General features: G+C 39.3%; 1 protein-coding gene across 11 annotated transcripts in view; it reads right to left on the reverse strand.

The window, feature by feature from the left end:
* The window catches only part of GRIP1 (glutamate receptor interacting protein 1), a 749,322-nt gene that overhangs the window by 54,512 nt on the left and 669,532 nt on the right, over window positions 1-25,278 (reverse strand). For all 11 annotated transcript variants that reach the window (XM_066258209.1, XM_066258211.1, XM_066258212.1 and 8 more), the window contains 3 exons: window positions 24,827-24,907; window positions 8,033-8,102; window positions 5,697-5,842 (listed from right to left, as the gene is read on the reverse strand). In XM_066258209.1, coding sequence (XP_066114306.1) covers window positions 5,697-5,842; window positions 8,033-8,102; window positions 24,827-24,907 — 297 coding nt within the window. The remainder of the gene's footprint in view (window positions 1-5,696; window positions 5,843-8,032; window positions 8,103-24,826; window positions 24,908-25,278) is intronic.

Raw genomic sequence — 25,278 nt, forward strand, 5'->3', positions numbered from 1 at the left:
CCCCCACAAGAAGAAAAATTAAATTAAATTAAAATTCTTCCTGACGAGAGAAATACCAAGGAATACAACTCACTCAAGGCAGGCTGAGCTTTGGAGGGCCACTAATCGTTGGACAGCCGTAGCTGCCCCTCACCATATCGCGGCTCACTAAATTGTATATATCCAGTGTTGTACTGCAGGTGTTTTGCTGTATTGCGGGATTTTGTGGTATATAGGTATTTATATATATATTTATTATTTTAATTATTTTTGAGGTAAAATAAGCAAAATAAATGTGGGAAAGGTTAATAACAGTGTAGGGAAGGTTTATAAGGGTGGGGAGGGTTTATAAAGCCTTAAAATATATATAAATAATAAAATAAATATAAGGCCGTTACTTCGTGGATTTTTGCCTATTGCAGGGGGTTCTGGAACCTGATCCCGTGATTTATGAGGGACCACTGTACCTAAGATTCCTTACTCTCTGAGAACCAACTTTCTCCTTGGTGGAGAAGGCAGGTTCTAGAATGTTCTTTTCACTAGAATATTTTAAATCTCTTTCCTTGTCTCCTCTATTAGAATAAGGTCACCTAGAAAACAAAGATTTCTATCTTCATATCCCCAGAGCCTCGACCTGTGTCTGGCACCGAGGACACTTTGGTGGATGCCTGGACAAATGAGTGAAAGGATGAATGAATGGTAATGTCAGCAGGCAGTCACTGGCTTGAGGGAAGGGGTCTCTAAGAGAGCTCTGTGAGACATCCTGCCGGCCACTATAAAGGTCTAGTTTCTCTCTCCAAAGTGATGCAAACCCAATGTGGCTCATTCAAAGTGTGAAAATAAGACCTGGGCTTTTTCAGTAGGATAAGAGATGAAAGGTCACAAGTGCATTGTTAACAGTTATTCTGCCCCGTGGGAAGCAGCCAACCTGGAACACCCTCCCTTCACAGCCTCAAGAGTGGCTGAGTCAGCTCCAGGCTGCACTTTCTATTCTGTCTGCCTTCTAGGGCTTTAGCTCAACTGGCCTGTGAAAGGCTCTGCCGCTTAGGAGCAGGTGGTAACTGCCAGCGATGCTCAGGCCATGTGGGAGGTGGAAGCACTCCAAGACACTCTTTGCTTCAGGCTGCTCTAGCTTAGAAAGCAGCAACGGGGGTGTTTAACCAGAACAGAAACTTTCTGAAAGGGAAAAATGCAGGATCACCAGTAAGTCAGTAAGTTGAAAAAGGAGCCTAACCAGATGTTAATGATATTATAAGCAGCTTTTATATCGCAACAGAGGGTTTACAACTATTAGTGAAAGACATGAAAGGGGGCCATCCTGCTTGTTTGCTCTGCTCCGTTCTAGTTAAGAAAATTAATGGGAACACGGAACAGATGCAAAACTGCAGCATTCGTCATTGGCCACGTTATTTGGGGGCTTCTTGAGTGCTGCCTGTTTAACGGAACGAGCACTCTCTGGCTCGAATCCATAACGGCAGCTGCTTCTGTGGCCAAATAGGAGGCTTGGATTTGAGTGCGAGCCTTTGGAATGCATAAATGTGCAGGTCAATCAGAGTTCATTTCAACTCAAAGTGATGGAATGCACTTCAGAGGATGGCTACATTTCTTGGAGGGGGTCAGGCCTGAGTAAATAAACCATCTAGAATAGCTTCCTTACTGTTGTGTGGTCTAAGCAGACCCTTAGAAACTATTATTTGAGACAGATTTGGAAGCCTCCATTTATCTCCTACAATTCCCTCAAATTTTCTACTGTTTTGCTTCTCAGATCACCAAACTCCTCTCTGCATTACATCCAATCTAGATGCAATCAAGGCAAAACAATAGATTTCATTTCAAGAGGGTTATTTGCACCTTTGAGGACCTGGGGCTGGGTAACAGCCATTGTTTTGGAGCCTGGGACTCAGGCAAGAACAGGTTGTCTCTTAATCTCTGTTTCTGTGATAATGAAAGATAACAAATACAAAGGCTCCTGAACCAAACTGTAATATGAGGGAGGTAAACACCAGCAATCAAGTGCTCCACATCTGGCCATTGTAAAAGAAAGCTAAAATGAGCTCTCACAATGCCCTGGAACTGACTGTTGATTGTTAGCTTTCACTGGGCCTTACTGGATGCCACACATCATTGCTGGGCACTACAGTTTATTACCCCCCTTTGATTTTAAAACCACCAGGCGAAGTAGGCATTAAATGGACATGTATAGATGAGGAAACTGATGCTCAGGGAAGTTAATTTCCAAGTTTCCCAGCATGTCAATGGTGAAGCCAGGCTAGCGTTCCTATTCATTGTGTTCTCCTGCTTCCCGCAACCCTGGACTGGACTGGACTGGACTGGAAACAGAGTTGATTCACATATTCTCAAATGTCTCATTAAAGACTTTGGTAAAAGATTGCACCTGTGGTCACTGACCGACTACTATGGCCTTACTTCCCTGCTAACTGGTACTCCCCATTGGCTTCTGGGGTAAGTTCAAATGTCTTAACAACGTTTAGAAGGACCTTAATGACCTGGCTTCAGTAGAACTTTCTACTCTCCGACTAGTGAGTCCTTATACATAGTATTTGTTCAGCTACACCTGCCAAGAAGATGTGCCATGCTCTCTGGACTCCTGCTTGGTCCATACTCTTCCTCTGATTAATTCTAACAATATCTCTCGAATGATTTCAAGACCAGCGTTGTTGGAAGCATTCCTTGAGCTCTCCAGCTATTAATGGCTGCCTCCACATTCTCTTAACATTTTGTGCATACCCTTAGAACATTCATCATATTGTTAATTATTGATTTTCTTCTGTTTCTCTTACAAGGTGGTGACTGATTTAAGGGCAGGCAGGGATTGTGTCCTTTTTAAATCAAGAATCGGCAGTCCCTAGCATAGTGCCTTTTACCTCATAGACACTAAAGAAATGCTGACTGCATGGCTGAATGAAAAACAAAGACAAAGTTTGAGAATAGTTCTACCGCCTCCTTGGTAAGGTGCAAGGCAGAGCAATGCAACCAGCGAAGCTGGAAGACATGCTTAATAAGCATATCATCATTACCGTAATGTTAGGCATAGGGACTACAGGGGGAATGGTCTAAAAGGGGAAAACTGAGCCACAGGAAAGCAACAACTGAAGAAAAGCGACAACTGAAAGTAGGCTATGGCTCTTCAAATGCTCAGTTGTTCCCGGAACGTCTCCAGTGTGTCTGCTCAGCTTGGCTTTGGAACTGGAGCATCTCCAAGCATGAGCTCCAAACATATTCACCTCTGGCTCGGCTTTTTCACTCTGCGTAAGGTAGCTGAGGTCTGTCTGCTTAGCTCGGCAAACCATGCAAAATGGGGTTCTCCACAGGGCTTTGCCTACTCTTTAGGACAGAACCCACAGGGATGCTGGAGGCTTTATCTCTTTTTTGAAAGAAATCCCCAAAAGAAAGTGCAACCAAAGCATGCCTGTAAGGAGAGGAATGTAAATGTTGGCACAGCAAATCAGTTGCTTGGGAAATAACAATGAGCAGAAACCTATGCATATTTTAAAATGTTGGTTATATATTTGGACATAATCATTCTTACCAGCTGTACAGTTGGATGTAATTGCCAATTTGTTTTGACTTTGAATAGGAATTGTAAACACATTGCCTAACATAACCATGAACTCTAGCTCTGGAATGTTTGATTATAGGCAATTCCAGATCTTGGACAATAACTCATTATTGGTTTGGATGAAATTATTGCTCACAAAAATTAGGGAATATTTATCACTTCGTATTCATTTTGAAATATCCCCTGATTTTTGTAAGCAGTATATAAACTGTAGAAGCTCTCTTAACCAAGCTCCAATTAACCAATTTACTGGATTAATTGTTGCTCTCTATCCTCTGTAAAATGAATTGAACAATGTCATGAAATGCTCTAGATTAATAGGTTTCTCCCTCTAGGACCCCTGTGTAGTATACGTCTACTGCGGCTCTTTAGTTGTAAACTTAAACATTTAGAGCCAATTAAATTTATTCCCAGGCCCGTTTTATCTGTTTTACTTGTTATTGTAACCATGTAATTTAATGATTCTTATATAACCTATGAAATATGAATATAGTGGTTCTATGAAAATAAAATCCAATGCTTTGGAAAGATTCAATAAAGGGGTTTATTAAGCAAACATCTACTATTAATTATTGAGTAAAAACTGAAAATCATTGGGGAAAATAAACATCTAGATGGAGTAAGCTTATAATTGCATTAAAATTTTAAATTTTTTACTAAATTAAAACAGTAACAACAATAACAAAACCCTACAAGTAGAAATCACAAACTGTATATTGTGGGTATGGTTTAGGCAAACAAAGAGACTTGTAACTATAATCACCAGAATATCATATGAAAGGTCTTGTTTTTATCCATAAGACTGACAAAATTTTAAATTAAATGTTTATATTATGGATATAAATACTTCTACAATACCCCACATTAGCTAACTCTTTCAATTAATGGACTTTTCCCAATTAGCTCTAGATTATTATCATAACCAAATAGAAGGGTTTCTACTGCAGGGCTACTCAGAGTGTGGTCCTAGGACCAGAGTGGCGTCGCAAAGGAGATTGTTAGAAATGCGGAATCCCGGGCCCCATTTGGGAGCAGTGCCTAAGAACTGTCTTTTATTTTTTTAATAACTTTTTATTTTTCATTTACAGTTGAATACAATATTATATTAGTTTCAGGTGTACAACATAGTGATTAGACATTCATAAATCTTAAAGAAGTGATCACTCTGCTAATTCTAGTACCCATCTGACACCATTCATAGTTACTATAACATTATTGACCATATTCCCTGTGCTGTACTTCACATTTTACATCCCCGATGTAACTATTCTGTTACTACCAATTTGTACTTCTTACTCCTTTCCCCTTTTCTCCCATCCCCCAACCTCCCTCTCATCTGATAAACATCTAAATATTCTCTATATGTATGAGTGTGTTTCTGTCTTATTTGTTTTACAAACTCTTCAGATGATTATGAGGCCCATGAAACTTTGAGAAGCACTTCTCCAATGGCTTCACACATTGCTGGAGGCACTAAAAATGGATACACAACCCTTTTCGAAAAAAACATGTTACAAGACTCTGTAGGAACCACAAGTTTTCCATTTCAGTGTGACTCAGCAACCTTACTTCTAGGAATACTTCGTAATGAATAACTCAAAAGAGGAAGAGTTGAATAAAGATATCTATGCATAAAGATATCCATGATCATACTATTCACAATAGTAAACAATTAAAAGCAATCCAAGTCAGAAGAAAAGAATGGTAAATAAATTAAGGCAGTAAATAAAAATGATAGATCTTAACGGTTTGTAAAATGGCAATGTGTTTATAAAATTAAAAATGTAACATGCACTATGGTTTAATTATGTAATATAACCATGAACTTTAAAATGACTTCTTTCATTGTATTAGGGTGGTATTGAGTGATAATTTAGTTTTCATCTTTAAAGATTATTTAAATACAGTTGTAATAATGGTTATAAAATGACAATATCTTAATTACAGCATTTAAAAGCACGATTACTTAAAATTGCTACTACACTCTCAACGCACAATTTAAAGACCTTTTTAACTACGTAAAACTCTGCTGTAATGTCACTAGCCAGCTGGAGTATGTAAAACATCGAGATCTAATATCTTTTATGACAGATGGGTAGTTAAAGAAATCAGTGTTAACTAAGGAGGCCATCAGTACCTGAATTATCTTCATCTTTGCGGATTTTGAGCTTCACCAGGTCTTCACATTGCTGGAGGATCTGAACTGCATCTTCCATGGAACAGTTGTCCAGCCGAATGTTATCTATTGCAAGCAATTTATCCCCAAGTTCCAGGGTTCCAGTTCTGTTAGTAAGTGCATAGTGGCATATGAGTGATGATGAACACTTAATCAGGCCATTTAAGAGGCGTTAAGCATAATGGAGCATTATGGTAGCCTTTAAAGGAAAAGAGCTTCAACTGTTTTTAAATAGATTTTTATTGACAACTCTCCTTTTTTTCCAGTCTTAGTTTGGATGGCTGCCATGACATTACACTGCAGAGTATTCAAAAACCGTTTTGTCATACGCAGTCTTCTACTAGACCAGGACATTCACTCAGGAATTCTAAGCTTCCTGGGAAGGGAGGTAAAGTCGGGTGCACAGCCAGGTTTCCTTATGATTTCCCACATTGTTGTGCCACTTTTGATCTTAGGCTGTCTAGATTCCAGGAGAGGGTTGAGGGAGCGAGGGAAGTCAAGGTGGGATGGACTTAGTGGAGGTCTGAGACCTGGCACCTCTGCCATTTCCACCTGCACAGGGAAACTCACTGTGGCTGCAGGAGGGAGAAAAGGTGAACCTGATCTACCTACCTGGAGTGTGGCCACTGAGAGTCTAGTTCTAGCTATGGACCAATGAAAGTCTATTGCAAGTTTTGAAGGTCTACCACAAAATGAGAAAGCGAATATAAAAGTATATGTGTTTAAATGTACATATATGTATACACTTATATTAGAAAATAAGGCTATGTATTGAAAAGAACTATCCTTTATGCCTCATGTCTGTGACAGAGATTCCTAATTGCTTCTCAATATCCATTCTTTCCTTCCTTCTTTGGGATCACCCCCTAGAGATGCACACCCCTGACTCTCTCGGTACCACCCCCACTTCCCTTCTGTGGCTAGGAAACTGCAGTGCTGAGCAAGCTGGCGCGGACGGCAGAGCTGTCTTCCCAGCCCTGCACTGCCTGCCCAGCTCCCAACTGCTACATGAGAGCAAGTGCTGTCCTGTGTATCCACTCCGTCTGTGGGTCTCTTTGTCACAGCTGAGCCTATACCTATAGACCTAAACTCACACACTATCCTTACTACTTTTTGAGTGTTAAAATGTTTCTCTACATTGATACGTGAAGACACATGTAGCCCCATGTTCATTGCAGCACTGTTCACAGTGGCCAAGACATGGAAACAACCAAAAAGCCCTTCAATAGAAGACTGGATAAAGAAGATGTGGCACATATACACTATGGAATACTACTCAGCCATAAGAAATGATGACATCAGATCATTTACAGCAAAATGGTGGGATCTTGATAACATTATAAGGAGTGAAATAAGTAAATCAGAAAAAAACAAGAACTACATGATTCCATACATTGGTGGAACATAAAAACGAGACTAAGAGACATGGACAAGAGTGTGGTGGTTACCAAGGGTGGGGGGGGGGGAGGGAGGACATGGGAGGGAGGGAGGGAGAGAGTTGGGGGAGGGGGAGGGGCACAGAGAACTAGATAGAGGGTGACGGAGGACAATCTGACTTTGGGCGAGGGGTTTGCAACATAATTTGATGACAAAATAACCTAGACATGTTTTCTTTGAATATATGTACCCTGATTTATTAATGTCATCCCATTACCATTAATAAAAATTTATTAAAAAAAAATGTTTCTCTAATGAAATAACTACAATAATAGGTTTTTAAAAGTCCTTAAGTGGAAAATAAAAAAAAGTTACCAGCCTTATGCTAGTATTCCCAAATCATTTAAAAAATATTTTGATCTATGAAACCAAAAGTTTGAGATTTCCTGATTTTGATGGTATATGGACCAAATGGGAGATATAAACATTAAGCCTCAAGGATCTGGCTTGGCCAGGAAGAACATTCTAGCATCTAGCAAAGCTCTTACACAAGCTATTATCTCCACGGGCGGTGTTTATCATAACTGAGGCCATTTTCAGATTTTTAGTTGGAAAATGAAAGATAGACGAGGTCAGTGAAAGAGAGCATATATTGGACTCATGAAAGGCCTCAAAAAGCATTTTCAGGCATATGCTTTCTGTACTGGGTACAGAAATAAGTTGACACGATGAGAGCTTTCTACAAAAGTACACTGGCATTAGGAATGTCAAGTATGATTGATTAACGGTGGCTGCCTGGAAATTATTGAGACTACCACAATCCATTAGCAAGGTCTGCCTAGGCCCTAAGGTGTGCCAGGGATTGTTTCTGCTTTAATTAAGAAATGCCTTGGAATAAACCAGAAAAGCCATTTCCTTACCTGTGTGCCACGCTGCCTTTTTTGATATCTGAAATGACAAGGGGATCACCTGGTTTCCTACTGGATGGTGCTGCAATAATGAAGATGGGATAGTCACACCTTTAGATCCACGATTCATCTACTACTCTACATTTCCTATTTTATAACAACAGTTCATGCAAATATAGTTTGTATGTAAAGCAGAGATGATTGACAAATTAGAAATGTGCACATGACATCTTCTTGATGTAAAAATGTTTCAAGTACTCATAAACTTAAAAACTAAAGCAAAGTCGCCTGACCAGGCGGTGGTGCAGTGGATAGAGTGTCGGACTGGGATGCCGAGGACCCAGGTACGAGACCCCGAGGTTGCCAGCTTGAGTGTGGGCTCATCTGGTTTGAGCAAAAGCTCACCAGCTTGGACCCAAGGTCGGTGGCTCGAGCAAGGGGTTACTCGGTCTGCTGAAGGTCTGGTCAAGGCACATATGAGAAAGCAATCAATGAACAACTAAGGTGTCGCAACGAAAAACTGATGATTGATGCTTGTCATCTCTCCGTTCCTATCTATCCCTCTCTCTGACTCACTCTCTGTCTCTGTAAAACGAACAAACAAACAAACAAAAAACTAAAGCAAAGTCATATTACATTGTAATTGCAGAAAGCAACTGGAGAGCTGCCTATCAGATTGAAATCTCTTTGAATCTGTGAATCTCAAGAGAGGGAAGCAAAGGGTGGATGCTTCAACACGAGACTATTAAAAGCCCCAGTGGTGCTCATGTGTGACTTGTTCTCCCATGCTTTCCTTTACTCCTTTCAAGGGAGGGGACACCATTGTTTATAGAAATGGACTGTATTACTCAAGTGTTGTGGGTGGGAAAGCGAATGAAAATCACTGATTTAAAATTCTTTTGTTTTTCCCAGATGGAAATCTTTTTCTAGATATACTATATAAATCTTTAAATTCTGTTTACAAATTCATACCTAGAATGTTCTAAAATGTTTTGTGACTATTTTATTTTATTGATAGCAGTAAATATTTGGTGTTACTTAATTATATTTTTATACATATTCATAATTTAATAATGTACATGTAACTATTACTCAGTTTATAGATAAAACTATTATTTGGCACAGTGGTCAATTTTGAGCTTTATAAATTTTCTTAGGAATATGTCAATTTGATGAGAATAAAAATCAATTAGTGGCCCTGGCTGGTTGGCTCTGTGGTAGAGCATCGGCCCAGAGTGTGGAAGTCCTGGGTTTGATTCCCAGCCAGAGCACACAAGAGAAGCTTCCATCTGCTTATCCACCCTTCTCTATCTCCTTCCTCTCTCTCTCTCTTCCTCTCCCTCTCTCTCTCTCTCTCTCTCCACTGCAGCAAAAGTTGGCCCAGGCACTGAGGATGGCTCCACCTCAGGTGCTAGAATAGCTCTGGCCACAATGGAGCAATGCCCCAGATGGGCAGAGCATCACCCCCTGATGGGCATGCCATGTGGATCCCAGTCAGGCACATAGGGGAGTCTGTCTGACTGCCTCTCCACTTCTAACTTTGGGAAAATACAAAAAAAAATCAATTAGTAATATGTCTACTTAGAATTAATCTTGAAAATGAACTATAGTCTCAATAAGTACAAATATATCATCTTAATTTAAGATATGAGAAATATCATTTAATTTAGGCTGATACTTAAAATTAACCACACCAACATTTGTAAGAAAAAAAAATTGCTTCTAAAAGGAGATTATTTGCCAACCTAAGCCTGTAGTGATCATTAAAAGACCCCTAAAGTAAAATTTTCTTATAAACAGTCTGATCACCCCATAATAATCATAGAACCATATCATAGTCCATAATCCCATTTGAATCCTGGAAAAATGTTTATGCACAAGAACAGATGGTTTAATATCTCAACACAACACAGAAAGAAAAAGCAATCACATATGCCAATACCTTACTGACTGTCTAAATTAGTTCACAAGAAATGTTAATGCATTTAATCATTATTCTTGGCTTCTAGTAAGGAATGTAAAATATTCTACTCACTGCAATTAATTCATAATTTATACCTCCACTCAATGATTTGAAATAACTCCTCCAGAGAAATATAAATATCTAGCATTTTTTACTCATGTCATATTTCAGAACAGCAAATTGTTCTGGGCATGGGGCACAAATAAAAACTTAGTTATTACCGGCAAGCACAACTTTTCTAGCATCAGTTAATGAATTTACACAATATTTTGCTAAGCAGAAGTTACCATCACAGAACATTCAATATTTCCCTTGGTTCAAAAAAATCCATGTTCCACTGAAATGATCTGAAATTAAACAATAATAGAGACAAGAAAATACACCAAACCCATCTGTGTTATCTTTGTAACAGGAAAATTGTGACCTCTTGGACAAACACACAAAGATTTGCAGAAAGGTTTGAAACTTCTTATGGTTTAGAGACAAGTATGGTGGCCATTCTCATGTTTTTCAGATCCTTCTCTTTCTCCATTGACGGGGTCCATACCTGAGGTTTGAAAGGTTTATCAGGGTGGATGCCCTTGGAGTGAAAAAGTTGAACCCAGAAGTGGGTCCAAATCTCTATGAGCTCCTGACAAGTGTCATTATCATGCCTACGGGGCACGCTGAATGTGGCAATGCATGCTTTGGGCACGTGGTTGTGGTTTGTACACCCTGGCACTGTATTTTAACCACCCAAAACCTGAGAAGAATTCATACACCAGCATGCTTTGCTTGGATTGTAGTGCTTTAAAAAATTACTTGCCAAAAAAAAAAAAAAAATTACTTGCCAACATATCAGAATTGTAGACTCCATATAAATGTATAGCTTCTTTTAAAAAATTAGAGAGGCAATATGGCATAGCAGTTGGAACGGTTGGGTTTAAAATCTCGGCCCGACCACTTGTTAGCCATTGTGCTTGAGCACCTAGTCTTTAGGCATCTTGGTTTTCTTGTGGGCAAAATGGTGATGAAGATAATAATAGTGTTTACCTCATAAATTTTTTGTTGTAAGGTTGTTTTTACACGTAAAGTGATTGGACCAGCGCATGTAGAATGCACTATATAGTGTTTCTTGTTATGATTATTCAACCACATCAACCTCACTTTTCTACTCTCCCATTTAGATGGAGCCTTCCGTCTCCCTTATGTTCTTTTTCTAAATTTAATTTTTTTTTTTCAGTTACAGTTGACATTCAATATTATTTTGTATTAGTTGCAGGTTCATAGCATAGAGGTTAGATAATCAGATCTTTTAAAAAGTGTTCCCTTCAATATTTCCAGTATCCATCTGACACCACACTTAGTTACTACAATATTATTCACTACATACCCTGTGCTGTAGTTTGCATCCCCATGAGTGTTTTGTAACTACTCATCTGTACTTCTTCATCCCTTCACCCTTTTTGCCCAGTCCCCCAAAACCCTTCCCCTCTGTCAACCATCACTTTGCCACAGTTCGCATTGGAAGGATTTCACTCGTTAACTTGCCTCACTCCAGAGGGTTTCAAAGTGAGGGCTTCTCACTTTGAGTGAGAATACCCTAGCACTCACTCAGTGTTTTGAATTTGACTGGAATTTAGCAGAGAACCACTCCTTTAACACACATTTATTGAACACCAGCTATGAGCTAGGCACTTCTGCTCTGGGCACTGTCTATGAAATCCCAGAGAAGATGGATAAAAGGGAGAGGCTTGGCTATTTAGGCAAGAAACAGTTTTCTCTCTCTTCTGAGAAGGCCATACAAGCATGTCATGAAAAGGTTACACTACATGGGTCAAGAGTGTGGCTTGAAAAACAAAGGCAATAAAAGTTATTAAGTTCTGAAAAACAAATAAAAAACAATGATAACTTTTTGAAATCTTGGTATAAATTGTGTCAACATACAGAACTAAAATGCTCACAAAAGAGGAAGAGCAATGATGCAAAATTCCATGTTATATGATAAATATAAAATTAAAAATACTACCTTCTCCCTACTCATAGCTTATAAAATAATTTTAATTCATATCCACTTGTATCTCCACTGTCAGTTATTTTGGTTGTTACTAGAGATGTATGTTTTGAGTCATCTACAAGCTTTTTCATAACTCAAGTCTTTTACAGCTTCTTTGCAATTCAGCGAGACGACATCACTGGAAATTTCATCCCAAATCACAAGTAGCCTTTGTGTAACATTCCACATTTTTCATGCTGCCTGTAAGTATACATTCTTGATCTTCATGAGAAAACTATATACTTTATTATATTTAAATTTTTATTTTTTTTATTTATACAGAAATATACATGCATACAATTTAAAGAGTTAAAAGTTTTATAAGACCATCCCTTATTTCTTGCTTATTCAGATGCACCTTTTGGCTGCTTCTATATTGCTAAATAACATACAACTATTACTAATTTTTCTATCTTAATTACTTTCTATTATGACAGATGAGGAGTTATCTCTCCCACCTCTATACTACCACTATATTCATGTATGTTTCTTGTCATTCCCCCCACCCCCATTATACCAATATAGATTTTGTGTGTGTGTGTGTGTATTTTTATGAAGTGAGAAACGGGGAGGCAGAGAGACAGACTCCCACATGCGCCTGACCAGGATCCACCCGGCATGCCCACTAGGGGGCAATGCTCTGCCCACCTGGGCTGTTGCTCTGTTGCAACCAGAGCCATTCTAGCGCCTGAAGTAGAGGTCATGGAGCCATCCTCAGCACCTGGGTCAACTTTGCTCCAATGGAGCCTTGGCTGCGGGAGGGGAAGAGAGAGATAGAAAGGAGAGCGGGGAGGGGTGGAGAAGAAGCAGATGGGGGCTTTTCCTGTGTGCCCTAGCCAGAAATTGAACCCAGGACTTCCACACACTGGGCTGACGCTCTACCACTGAGCCAATCAGCCAGGGCTCCAATATAATTTTGTCTTCAATTTTCATAAGATCAATATTTGGTATTTATTCTAGCATGACTTATATAAATAGTATTCACAGGTTGGTCATCATAGTCAGTTATGATTTCTTGCTTTTTCTGCAGGATATATCTTTGCAGTAGTCTATATGTCTTGATGTCTTTGTTTGCTAAGTTTTCTTGTGATTATCTTGAATTCAAGTCCTCAGATTTGCTAGGTTACGTAAATCTCCTCTCTATAAATTAAATCATATCAGGTATTCTACAAGAAGTTTACAGTCTGTGTGGACTGTTTGCTTTCTAGGGTTGCTATATCTTGGGAACTCCCTTCCCACAGACCCTGGGAAACCAGAGGTTTTCTTTATTTCTTTTAAAGCAATTAAGTAAGACTGAGATGGCCCTCATGCCATGATAGTCTATGGAAGCAAACCAAAATCTAAGCCTTTATTTATTTTATTATTATGATTTTTTTCTTCTTTTCCAAGTGAGAGGAGGGGAAATAGAGAGTCAGACTGTGGTATGCACCCCGACTGGGATCCACCTGGCAACCCTGGGGCTGATGCTCTGCCTATCTGAGGCCATGCTTGCAACTGAGCTATTTTTAGCACCTGAGGTGGGGGCTCCACAGAGCCATCCTCAGTGCCTGGGGCCCATGCACTGGAACCAATTGAGCTATGGCTATGGGAGGGGAAGAGAGAGAGAGAAAGAGAGAGAGAGAGAGAGAGAGAGAGAGAGAGAGAAGGGTTAGGAGGAGGGTTGGAGAAACAGATGGTCACCTCTCCTGTGTGCTGTGACTGGGAATTGAACTTGGGACATCCACATGCTGGACTGATGCTCTACCACTGAGCCAACCAGCCAGAGCCAAAATCTAAGCCTTTGAATGCCCACGGTTATGAAATCAAAACAAAGACAACCAATTATAGACAACTAGCCCTCCCCTGGCTCTTCAGGATGGAGCATTCCTAACCTCTTCTGGTTTGGCATGCTTGGTTTGAATCTAATTTTGCTCAACTAAACTCTTAAAAAATTTAATATGACTCAGTTTATCTTTTAACATTGCTCTCTTGCATCCTGGGCATCCTTACACCCTGAATCCAACTCTCCCTTCCTTGGCTTTACTTTCTCTTGGTGGCACACATTTTTCAGCAGCTTCCTGAGGAAGAGTGCAGGGGAGCACAGTTTTTGAGATCTGACATAGTTAAAAATGTCTTTTTCTACTTTGACATTTGGTTGACAGCTTTGCTCCGTAGAGAATTCTAGGTTGGAAATCCATCAGAATTTTGAAGACATTCTTCCTTCATTGCTTTCCTTTTTACTTTAATTTATTTTATTTATATTTTGGTTATGATGCTTTTATTTTTATTTTTTGAGCTCTTTTTTACTTTAAATGATTTAAAAAATTTTCAATTACAGCTGACATTCAATACTATATTAGTTTCAAGTGTACAACCCAGTGATCAGATATTATATAACCTGCTAAGCAATAACCCCAATAAATCTGACACCCGTCTGACACCACACATAATTGTTATAACACTACTGACTATATTCCCTATGCTGTTCTCTACATCCTACTGACTGTTCTGTAACTACCAATTTGTACCTTTTAATCTCTTCATCTTTTTTACCCATCCCCACAACTCTCTTCCCATCCAGAAACCATCAAAATGTTCTCTATTTCTGAGTCTTCTGTTCTGCTTGTTTATTTTGTGTTTTTTTTAAAAATATACATTCTGTCCAGTGTACGTATTGCTACTCTAGTTCTTTTGTTTGTTTTCATTTTCATGAAATATCTTTTCGATCGTTTTACTTTCAGTATGTGTCTTGATCTGAAGTGACTTTCTTGTTAATGGAATATTGTTTTGTTATCCATTTAGCCCTCATATGCCTTTTTTTAATATACAGAGACAGAGAGAGAGTCAGAGAGAGGGATAGATAGGGACAGACAGAAATGGAGAGAGATGAGAAGCATCAATCATTAGTTTTTCGTTGCGACACCTTAGTTGTTCATTGATTGCTTTCTCATATGTGCCTTGACCCGGGGGGCTACAGTAGACCAAGTAACCCCTTGCTCAAGCCAGTGACCTTGGGTCCAAGCTGGTGAGCTTTGCTCAAACCAGATGAGCCCACGCTCAAGCTAGTGATCTCAGGGTCTCAAACCTGGGTCCTCTGCGTCCCAGTCCGATGCTCTATCCACTGTGCTACCGCCTGGTCAGGCCCCATATATCTTTTGATTGGAACATTTAACCCATTTGCATTTAAAGTAATTGTTGATAGGTATGTATTTATTGGCATTTTATTATCCATTATTTTGATCTTCTTTTTTATTTGCTAGTGAGATAGAGAGAGTTAGAGACAGAGAGGGACAGACAAACAAGAAGGGAAAGAGATGAGAAGCATCAACTCGTAGTTGTGGCACTTTAGTTGTTCATTGATTTTTTTCTCATACGTGACTTGACCAGGGAGCTCCATCCGAGCCGGTGACTCCTTCCTTGCTCAAGCCAGTGACCTTTGGACTCAAGCCAGTCACCACAGGGTCATGTCTATGATCCCATGCTCAAGCCGGAAACCCTGCACTCAAGATGGTGAGCCCAGACTGAGGCTGGCGACCTTGGGATTTCAAATCTGGGTCCTCAGAATCCAACGTTGATGCTCTCTATTCACTGTATCACTGCCTGGTCAAGCTCCTCTTCTTCTTAAAAGAAAACCCTTTAACATTTCATTTAATACTGGTTTGGTAGTGATGAATTCCTTTAGCTTTTTCATGTGTGGGAAGCTCTTTATCTGCCCTTCAGTTCTAAATGAGAGCTTTGCAGGGTAATCTTGGTTGTTGGTCCTTATTTTTCATCACATTGAATATTTCTTGCCAATTCTTTATGGCCTGCAAGGTTTCTGTTGAGAAACCAATGGACAGTCTTATGGGAGTTTCATGTAGGTAACTAACTGCTTTTCTCTCGCTGCTTTTAAGATTTTCTCTTTGTCCTTGACCTCTGTCATTTTACTTATGATATGCCTTGGTGTGGGCTCCTTTGGGTTCATGTTGGGGGCTCTCATCTCCACAATGGAATGTTGGCATGCTTGAAATTATCCCAGAAGCACCTTATACCACCCTAATTTATTTATTATTTTTACTTATTTTATTTTTTATGACAGAGCCATAGAGAGAGCCAGAGAGAGGGACAGATAGGGACAGACAGATAGGAAGGGAGAGAGATGAGAAGCATCAATTCTTCTTTGCAGCTCCTTAGTTGTTCAGTGATTGCTTTCTCATATGCACCTTGACTGGGGGCTACAGCAGAGCAAGTGACCCCTTGCTCAAGCCAGCAACCTTGGGCTCAACCCAGCAACCTTGGACTTCAAACCAGTAACCTTTGGGCTCAAGCCAGTGACCATGGGGTCATATCTATGATCCCATGCTCAAGCCAGTGACCCCTGTGCTCAAGGTGGTGAGCCTGTGCTCAAACCAGATGAGCCCACGCTCAATCCAACAACCTTGAGGTTTCAGACCTGGGTTCTCTGTGTCCCAGTCTGATGCTCTATTCCCTGCACCACTGCCAGGTCAGGCTATACTAATTTGTTTTAGATTCTTTTTTCTTTTTGGTGTTCTGATTGGGTGTTTTCTACTTCCTTATCTTCTAAATCTCTGATTTGAATTTCTGCTTAATCAACTCCCCTGTTGATTCCCTGTAATGTATTTTCTTTTCAGTTAGTGTGTTCTTCTATTGCTTTCTAACTTATGGAGTTGCTGTTGAGAAGTCTGTTGCCATTCTGATTATTTGACTATTATTTGTATTGTGATACATTGTATAAAAATGTCTTCCTACCTTCTGCCACTAGAAGCCTATAGGATTACTTGCCTTTGTGTCTTAGTGTTTTTAAATCTCATGTTGATAAGCCTTGATGTGGGTCTATTTTTTTCTATGACTCATGAAATCATCAATTTGGAAACTTATATCCATTAATTCTAGGACATTTTATATAATTATTTGATGCCTTACTTTCCTCTTTCTTTCTGTAATGGTTATTATTTGAATATTGTGTTATTTGGATTCATCCTATGTAATTCCCATTTATTCTAGATTCTTCATTTTTGTTCTAATTTCTGGAAATTTTCCTCAAACATTTTCTAATATTTCATTGACTTTTTTTTTCATATTGCTTATTTATTTATTTATTTATTTTAATTTATTGTGTTTACATAGATTCAAGTGTCTCACTGAGTACATCCCCCCGCACCCATGTTCCCCTCAACTTCCCCTTGTCCCCCTCCCCCCACGCCCTCCTCCCTTCCCTCCAGGATTTACTTTCCTGCTCTCTATAATGCTGTGTTATGTATCAATATATATAATTTCACCAATCTCTTTCCCTTCTCTGATCCCATCCTCTTGTCCCCTTTCCCTCTGTCCGCTTTCCCTTTGGTCCCTTTGATCCCTCCTCTGCCACTATTCTGCTCCTCAGTTCAAATTGTTCATTGGAGTCCTCAAATGAGTGAGGTCATATGATATTATTCTTTCTCTGCCTGGCTATTTCACTTAGCATGATAGTTTCCAGGTCCCTCCATGTTGTCGCAAAAGGTAAGATTTCCTTCTTCCTCACAGCCGCATAGTATTCCATTGTGTATATGTACCACAGCTTTTTAATCCATTCGTCCACTGATGGACCTTGGGCTGTTTCCAAATTTGGCTATTGTGAACAATGCTGCAATAAACATGGGGGTGCATTTCTTCTTTTGAATCAATGATTTGGTGTTCTTAGGATATATTTCTAAAAGTGGGATGGCTGGGTCAAAAGGCAGTTCGATTTTTAATTTTTTGAGGAATCTCCATACTGTTTTCCACAGTGGCTGCACCAGTCTGCATTCCCACCAGCAGTGCAGGAGAGTTCCCCTTTCTCCACATCCTCGCCAGCACTTATTCTGTGTTGTTTTGTTGATGAGTACCATTCTGACTGGTGTGAGGTGATATCTCATTGTGACTTTAATTTGCATTTCTCTAATGATTAGTGATGTTGAACATTTTTTCATATGCCTATTGGCTCATTGAATTTTTTTTATTTCTGTCATATTATTAAGTTTCAAAAGCTCTTTATCCTCTTCTATATGTTATTTTGCAACAGTAATCATTTTCTTCCTTCCATGGATATAATATCTTGTGTTGCTAATGATGTTAGTGATAGGTTTTTTTTCTTTCTTTCTTAAATTTTCTTCTTCCTGTGTGTGCTGTTTCTCTGCTTTTCTCTTTTGTTTTTGGTGGTAGTCTTGCATATAGATTCTTTTCTCAAGTGTCTGTTTTTCTCTTAGCTCTCTGTTCATAACAGAGTGGGGGCTAAAAAGCTTAAAGCTAGGTGCATCTGAGTGGGGCCTGTGTACATTCATCTTCATTGTATAGTTCAGGCCAGGCTGTTTCTTTGGAGTCAGATGGCTCTGAGTCTTTCTCTCATTTGGAGGGTATTAAGCCTTGCTACCTGGCTTCTTTGATTTTATGGGTGGGGTGTGGTAAGAGGGGTAAGAAGACTAGCAGCCTCAACATTTAGTACATAAACTTCCACCTACTCTGAACCCTGGCTGGGTAGCTCAGTTGGTTAGAGTGTCATCCTGATATGCCAAGGTTGTGGGGTCAATCCCAGTCAGGGCATATCCAAGAATCGACCAAAGAATGAATGAATGAGGAGAACAACAAAGTGACGTTTTGCTCTTTGCCTCCTCTCTTTCTCTAAAACCAATTATAAAAAACAAAACAAAACAAAAAAATCCTTCCTATTTAAAAATAAAACAATTCTTTCACCTAGTCTGTTTTTAGAGTAGCCCTGCCACACTCAGCTGTTCTGTTCCTAATCAGACACCCTCTCTGTCATGCTTCCCAGAGGATAAAACCAGGCTTCTGCCAGGGACGAAAGAAGTGCCTGGCTGTGCTGTGGGAAACTAATTCATTCTTAATAGACTTCCAACCAGTCCTCCTGTTTTGGCTTTATCATCACTTTCAGTTCCAAAAGACCCTGATTTCACCAACTCGTGGGCCTGTTGGGAGTTTAGGATACAAATCAGGTTCATTGTCAGCTTTCCCTTCTGCTTCTTTAAATTCATCTTCCTCTGTCTTCCTTGTCATTTCCAAATTTCACTGTTGTCCATTTTCCTTTTCTTCTCTGTATGGCTTTTTTTCCTTTTGAGAAATCTATACTGTCATTTTATAATGGGGAATGAAGTGGGAGCAGAACTAAATTGCATTCAAGCTATCATCTTTGACTGATGAAGTTTTAAAATTACTATTTATTCCTTACTATCATAAACTGTGTGAACATGGATTATTTTCCTCTTAAATAGTTGTTGGAAGAGGTAAAAATGATAGTATCTATCCTTTTCAGTTACTTATTTATTTTAAAAAACTTTGTATTAGAAGATAGGTGAAATCTACTGAATTTGAAGTGGATTAAATGTGAATCTACAAAGTATTCCAGGAACATTCTATAATATCTAGTCATTCATAGAACTTCCTCTGCTTGTCAAAGTACTTTGCTCAAAGGGACTGATACGTGTCCAAATGAAATTGGAGTATCACACACACACACACACAATGATCATTCCATTTTATCTTAATTGCAATCATATACATTACTTGACAAGTAGAAAAAGTTCTTTAATTTGTAGTGAAGCAGTGAGTAGAGCTTTTATTATAAAGTTGGCAAAAACCTTGAACCATTCTCTTCTAAGTATGTTTAAGAATTTAGGGGAAAATGACAGATTTGTAGTGCTTGTCATGAAGACTGCTTAATGATTTTATATAAAAAAGCAAGCCTTTGTTCTTGCAAATAATCCAGCCACAACTTAAAAAGAAAAGCGGACAAATTAACTGCACTCACAAAATGCTGGCTTTTGCTTTTCTAATATAGGACCTGGGAAGTTTCATCAATCAGACAGAGATGGGGATGAGTGGTAATGTGTCAGTAAAGCCAATGTCAAGGCAGACAGATGGATTTGAATCCCTATTTAGCCTTTATAGCTCTGGGTCTTTGAGCAGGTTATCCAGCTGAGCCTTAGTTTCCTCTACGTAAATGGGCATAGATGTCACAGGGCCACTTTGAGAATTAAATGAGAAGAGAAATAAATTGCTTAGAGCCATGCTTGGTACAAAGTCAAGACAAATTCATCTAATAAAACCAAAAAAAATGTCTATATCAAAAGGACTTGACTGACAGTTGCACATGGCATGCGGGATTCTTTGATTTGAAAGGCAGGTGGGCAGCATTTTCTGGCTTCTGATTGGGTGAAGGGTTAGAACTTTAAGATGCTACCTCCAGTCAAAACTGAATCCTCCTGCTAGCTCAGGGGTCGGGAACCTATGGCTCGCGAGCCAGATGTGGCTTTTTTGATGGCTGCATCTGGCTCACAGACAAATCTTTAATAAAAAAAAACAATAACATTAAAAATATAAAAAATTCTCATGTATTACAATCCATTCATTTCCTACTGCTCATGTTCATGGTTGCGGGTGGCTGGAGCCAATCACAGCTGTCTTCCAGGACAACACCAAATTTTTATTGGATAATGTGTAACGTACACGGGTCGTTGTATGGCTCTCATGGAATTACATTTTAAAATATGTGGCGTTCATGGCTCTCTTAGCCAAAAAGGCTCCTGACCCCTGTGCTAGCTCATTCTATTTTACTTGTTATGATACACTACTTCATATTATAGCAATAGCATCAATCAAAGTAATGCCTTGTGCTAATGTGCTATGAATGTCTCATTAAGAACTTAAGAAAATTAGTCTAAAACTGCTCATCACATCCAAATTTAGAAGGATTCATTTCTCAGTCAACTGGGTATGAAGAGTGAGCATTAAGCTAAACGTGAAAGTCTCTGATGGTGTCGTTCAGAGATAGAGGCTCATTTCTTGCCACTGAGAATTTTCACAAGGTGACGAAGACAAGAGAGTTTGTATGAAGCTAGTGAGAAACATCAACGAAACCCTGCAGTACCTGGGTTTCACTGCTGTACTTGTGCATGTGTGAGAAAAGGGTCCCTTGATTTCCTACTTCAGCAAAGTTGCAGTTGGCACTAACTTTGGCGGGGTAGAGCCCTGAGTTAAATATTTCACAGGGCTCTATGTGTAAAATAAATAATGATCATCGTAATGACTAACATCTGATAAGATTATAGTTATATATAAATATAAATAAATATATATAGTTATGTAGGGTGTTTTAGGCACTTAACATATACTAACTCTTTTAATCCTCTCAACCATGCTACAAAGAAAGCAGTAAATACAACATTTTATAGACAGGGAAACTGGAAACAGAGAGATGAAGAGAGTCAGGGAGTGGGACAGTCTGGACTCTGAGTCCTTACTCTTAATCATTGTCCAAGTCAATGATTCTTCCATTCACACAAGTGCCTTTGCACAAACATCTACATCCATCATCATCTTCAGAGGCTCATTTCCTAGAGGGCACAGTGGTTAGTGGAGGGTGGTTTATAATAGACTCCTTATTCATTCACTCAACGAATATGAATCCAACAAACACCTTGTATGTGCCAGGAGCTGTGCTGGGCCTCAGGAGTTCAATACTTCATAACAATGAAAATGGATTCTAGCTTTTTTTTTTTCCTTTTAGCCAACGCTGCTTTCTCAATGGGCAATACAGGAGCATTTTCCACAGGGAGACACAGACTCAGTACAGCGATGATTAGTTCTATAATGGAACTATAGCTCTGGAAGGGCAGACAAGCATGTGTGACAAGCTTACATATCATTTCTCCATGCAGGAATAGTACCGCACTTCTTGTAGCTTCCGTGAATAACTTTAGCTTATGGCTGGCTAAAATTCGGGTCTACTTGTGGGGGCTGGCTTGAGGTAGTTTCCATTATTGGTATTAAAATCAGTTTTAGAAGTAATAGTTAGTGCATATGTAACACCATCATATAGAATCATTTTAAATGGTTCTTCATGTGAATAAAATATTTTGTTGTTGTGGGTACATGGTTATACCTTAAACAAAATGAACATAAGCATATCAACTTAAACAAAAGCAATATACTACAGGATTTGTTTTTAAATGATTACTCTCCTTTATAGTTAAATTATATTTTGTGTCAATCAATTTTAAGAATAAATCTATTGGCCTAACCAAGGGTGGAGCAGTGAACAGAGCGTCGGCTTGGGATGCAGAGGACCCAAGTTTGAAACCCTGAGGTTGCCAGCTTGAACGTGGGCTCATCTGGCTTGAGCACCAGCTCACCAGCTCGAGTGCAGGGTCACTGGCTTGAGCATGGGATCACAGACATGGTCGCTGGCTTGAGCAAGGGGTCACTAGCTCAGCTGGAGTGCCCCGGTCAAGGCACATATGAGAAAGCAATCAATGAACAACTAAGGTGCCAAAATGAAGAATTGATGCTTCTCATCTCTCTCCCTCCCTGTCTGTCTGTCTCTGTCCCTCTCTCTCTTTCTCTTCTGTCTCTCTTTCTCTAACTAAAAAATAATAATAAATAAAAGCTAAGAACTGTATGATTTCACACATAGGTGAGATATAAAACTGAGACTCATGAACATAGATAAAATGAGAGTGGTTATCAGGGGTAAGGGGATGTGAGATGGGGGATTGGTGGGGGGAAGGGTATAAAGAGGGCTAAATATAAGATGGTGGAAAATGATTTGACTTTGGGTGATGAGTATACAATGTAATCAAGAGTTCAAATGCTATAGAAATGTTTACCTGAAATCTGTGTACTGTTATGGATCAATGTTATCTTGTTAAAGTTAATTTTCTAAATAAAACTTAAAAACAAAAAGAAATCTATTGTATAAAAAAGACCTTTTTCCTAATGAAAATTTGGGAATTAAGTTACTGTGTGTCAAAATGTGTAGCAATAAAAATTTCAGAAGAGGTGTCTTCAGCATACACAATAGCAGTAAGAGATTTAAGGTAGGAACTAGATTATCCAAAACAGCACAGGGCCTAAGCACAGTGGGAATTCCCAATGTGTTTATTTAATGAAGGCAAAAGGGGGGAAGAATGTGCAGCCAGTTGTGAGTTATGCACTACACAACTCCAAGAGGTACCACTTTCACAGTCAATTCTGATGAAATAAATGAATAGAATGGAATACATAGAATAAGTGAGAGTAGCCTTAAAGTTACATGGCAGTCACAGAAGCTATCTTGAGCTCCAAATATTTTTAGAGTAGTAAGTTCTGATGAGCTCTCTCCTAATTTCAGTAACCATAGCTGTTGACAAAATAATGGCATACCATCTTTGTTTCATCACGAACAAACTGAAAGGCTAAGTGACCCAATTAAAGACATAAATGACTTTACTAGCACCTAGCATAGGGCTGGAGTCTTCCAAATCTCATTTCCTTTTCCTACTTAACTGTGTAGGGATGCATCAGACAATCAGCCCTCTTTTCCTCCCAGTAAGTTACACTGAGGTTTGGGGGGGGGGTACCAGCTCTCATACATATGGCTTCTTGTTCTTAACACTTATTTTGTACTGTAGTTTCATGGGTTTTGGTGTTGTATTAATGTGTGATTTCTTAGTTATAAATAAGTTATATTTTCAGTGTTAAATTTGTATGGTCCATGTTGAATCGGACAGCCCCCATTTCATACTGCGCAGTTGAGATCTCTCCATTCCTGCTGTAACCACTGCCATGAAGGCTAGGCAGCAGGGCGTGGGGAGGTGTTTCAGGGAGCCTCATCAGACTTTCTTGAAGGGAGCACCCCTCGATCACAGGCCTTGTCTCTTCGTTTCCTTTGGTCCTTAGATGTTAATCATTGCTTCATTTTCTGGGGGTGGGGGCATTTATGGATAAACTTAGTTTATGGATATTAAAAGCACAAAAACTTCAATTTCTATTCTATAAAACTCCATTAAAACTGAAAATTTTTATTTTTATTTATTTTTTTATTTTTATTTTATTTATTTATTTTTTTTTACCAAAGCAGTTATAAATCTAGTGCCCAATGAAAGGAGGGGATTAAACATATTTATATGTTTTACTTTTCTTTTTGATTTGGTTACCTAGATACCTTTTGCCACAAAGTAAGGACATTGTTTTAGTCTTGAAAAAAATAGATTTTAGATGCACAGTGGCCAGAGGGGAAAATGGTTTTAAAAGTAAATTTGATCCATAATATATTGACATGTAGAGGACCTACAAGCATGCATATGCTAATCTAATTATTCATGGAGGGTGGTGAAAGCCACATTTACTGAGTACTTACTTATTACTTACCAGAGACTATACTAAAATAAGCCTATATTTTGGAGGTATCATTTCTATTTTACAGATAAAATACATAAGATTAGAGAACATTCAGGTAACTTGCCCCATCCACACAATTTTTACTGCTAAAGGTGTGATTGGCTCCACATTTTATATCATCACATAGAAATTTATCAATGTCACTTAAGACATTTGCACACCTATAAACCACCTGACAATACCATTTTCCAATGCATTTTTTTCAATACCACATTTTAAAAGAAATCACTTCTGGACCTGGCCAGTTGGCTCAGTGGTAGAGCGTTGGCCTGGTGTGTGGATGTCCTGGGTTGATTCCCGGCCAGGGCACACAGGAGAAGCGCCCATCTGCTTTTCCACCCCTCCCCCTCTCTTTCCTCTCTGTCTCTCTCTTCCCCTCCTGTAGCCAAGGCTCCACTGTAGCAAAGTTGTCCCGAGTGCTGAGGATGGCTCTGTGGCCTCTGCCTTAGGTGCTAGAATGGCTCCAGTTGCAACAGAGCAACAGTCCAGATGGGCAGAGCATCTCCCCCTGGTGGGCATGCCAGGTGGATCCCGGTTGGGCGCATGCGGGAGTCTGTCTCTCTGCTTCCCTACACATCTCACTTCAGAAAAATACAATAAATAAATAAATCAATAAATAAATGAAATCACTTCTACTTACAACTTATGGTTATTCCCAGTTCCACACTATGTTTCTTTGGGAGCTTTACGTGAAATGTTCCGCTGCTTGGGATGACAGACTCTGTAATTTCAAAACAAAAGAGAGTATGTTTATAGAAGACCAGGAAGAATGGAGCACCCATTTATGAAAATGCATCAGGAAAACTTGGGATTGTGATCATCAGTAGTTAAAGCTGTAGAACTGAAGTAAGGTGAATGCCTGTGAAATCCTGGCAAAACGAAGCTCCTGGTGAAGAACACACATGCTATCCATGGCCACTGTGCATAATTCCTGGCAACGCAGTTCACTGTTTCGTGTCATTTGGGGGACATGTGCATCAGATTTACCTGGGATGCAAGATAAAAATACAGATTCTCGAGTCATCCCAGATCCCCTATAGATCAGAATCTTTGACGATGAAGCCTAGAAATCGGCATTTTAAACACGTTCTT

This window comes from Saccopteryx bilineata, chromosome 2 (genome assembly GCF_036850765.1).
Source record: "Saccopteryx bilineata isolate mSacBil1 chromosome 2, mSacBil1_pri_phased_curated, whole genome shotgun sequence".
Classification (NCBI taxonomy): domain Eukaryota; kingdom Metazoa; phylum Chordata; class Mammalia; order Chiroptera; family Emballonuridae; genus Saccopteryx; species Saccopteryx bilineata.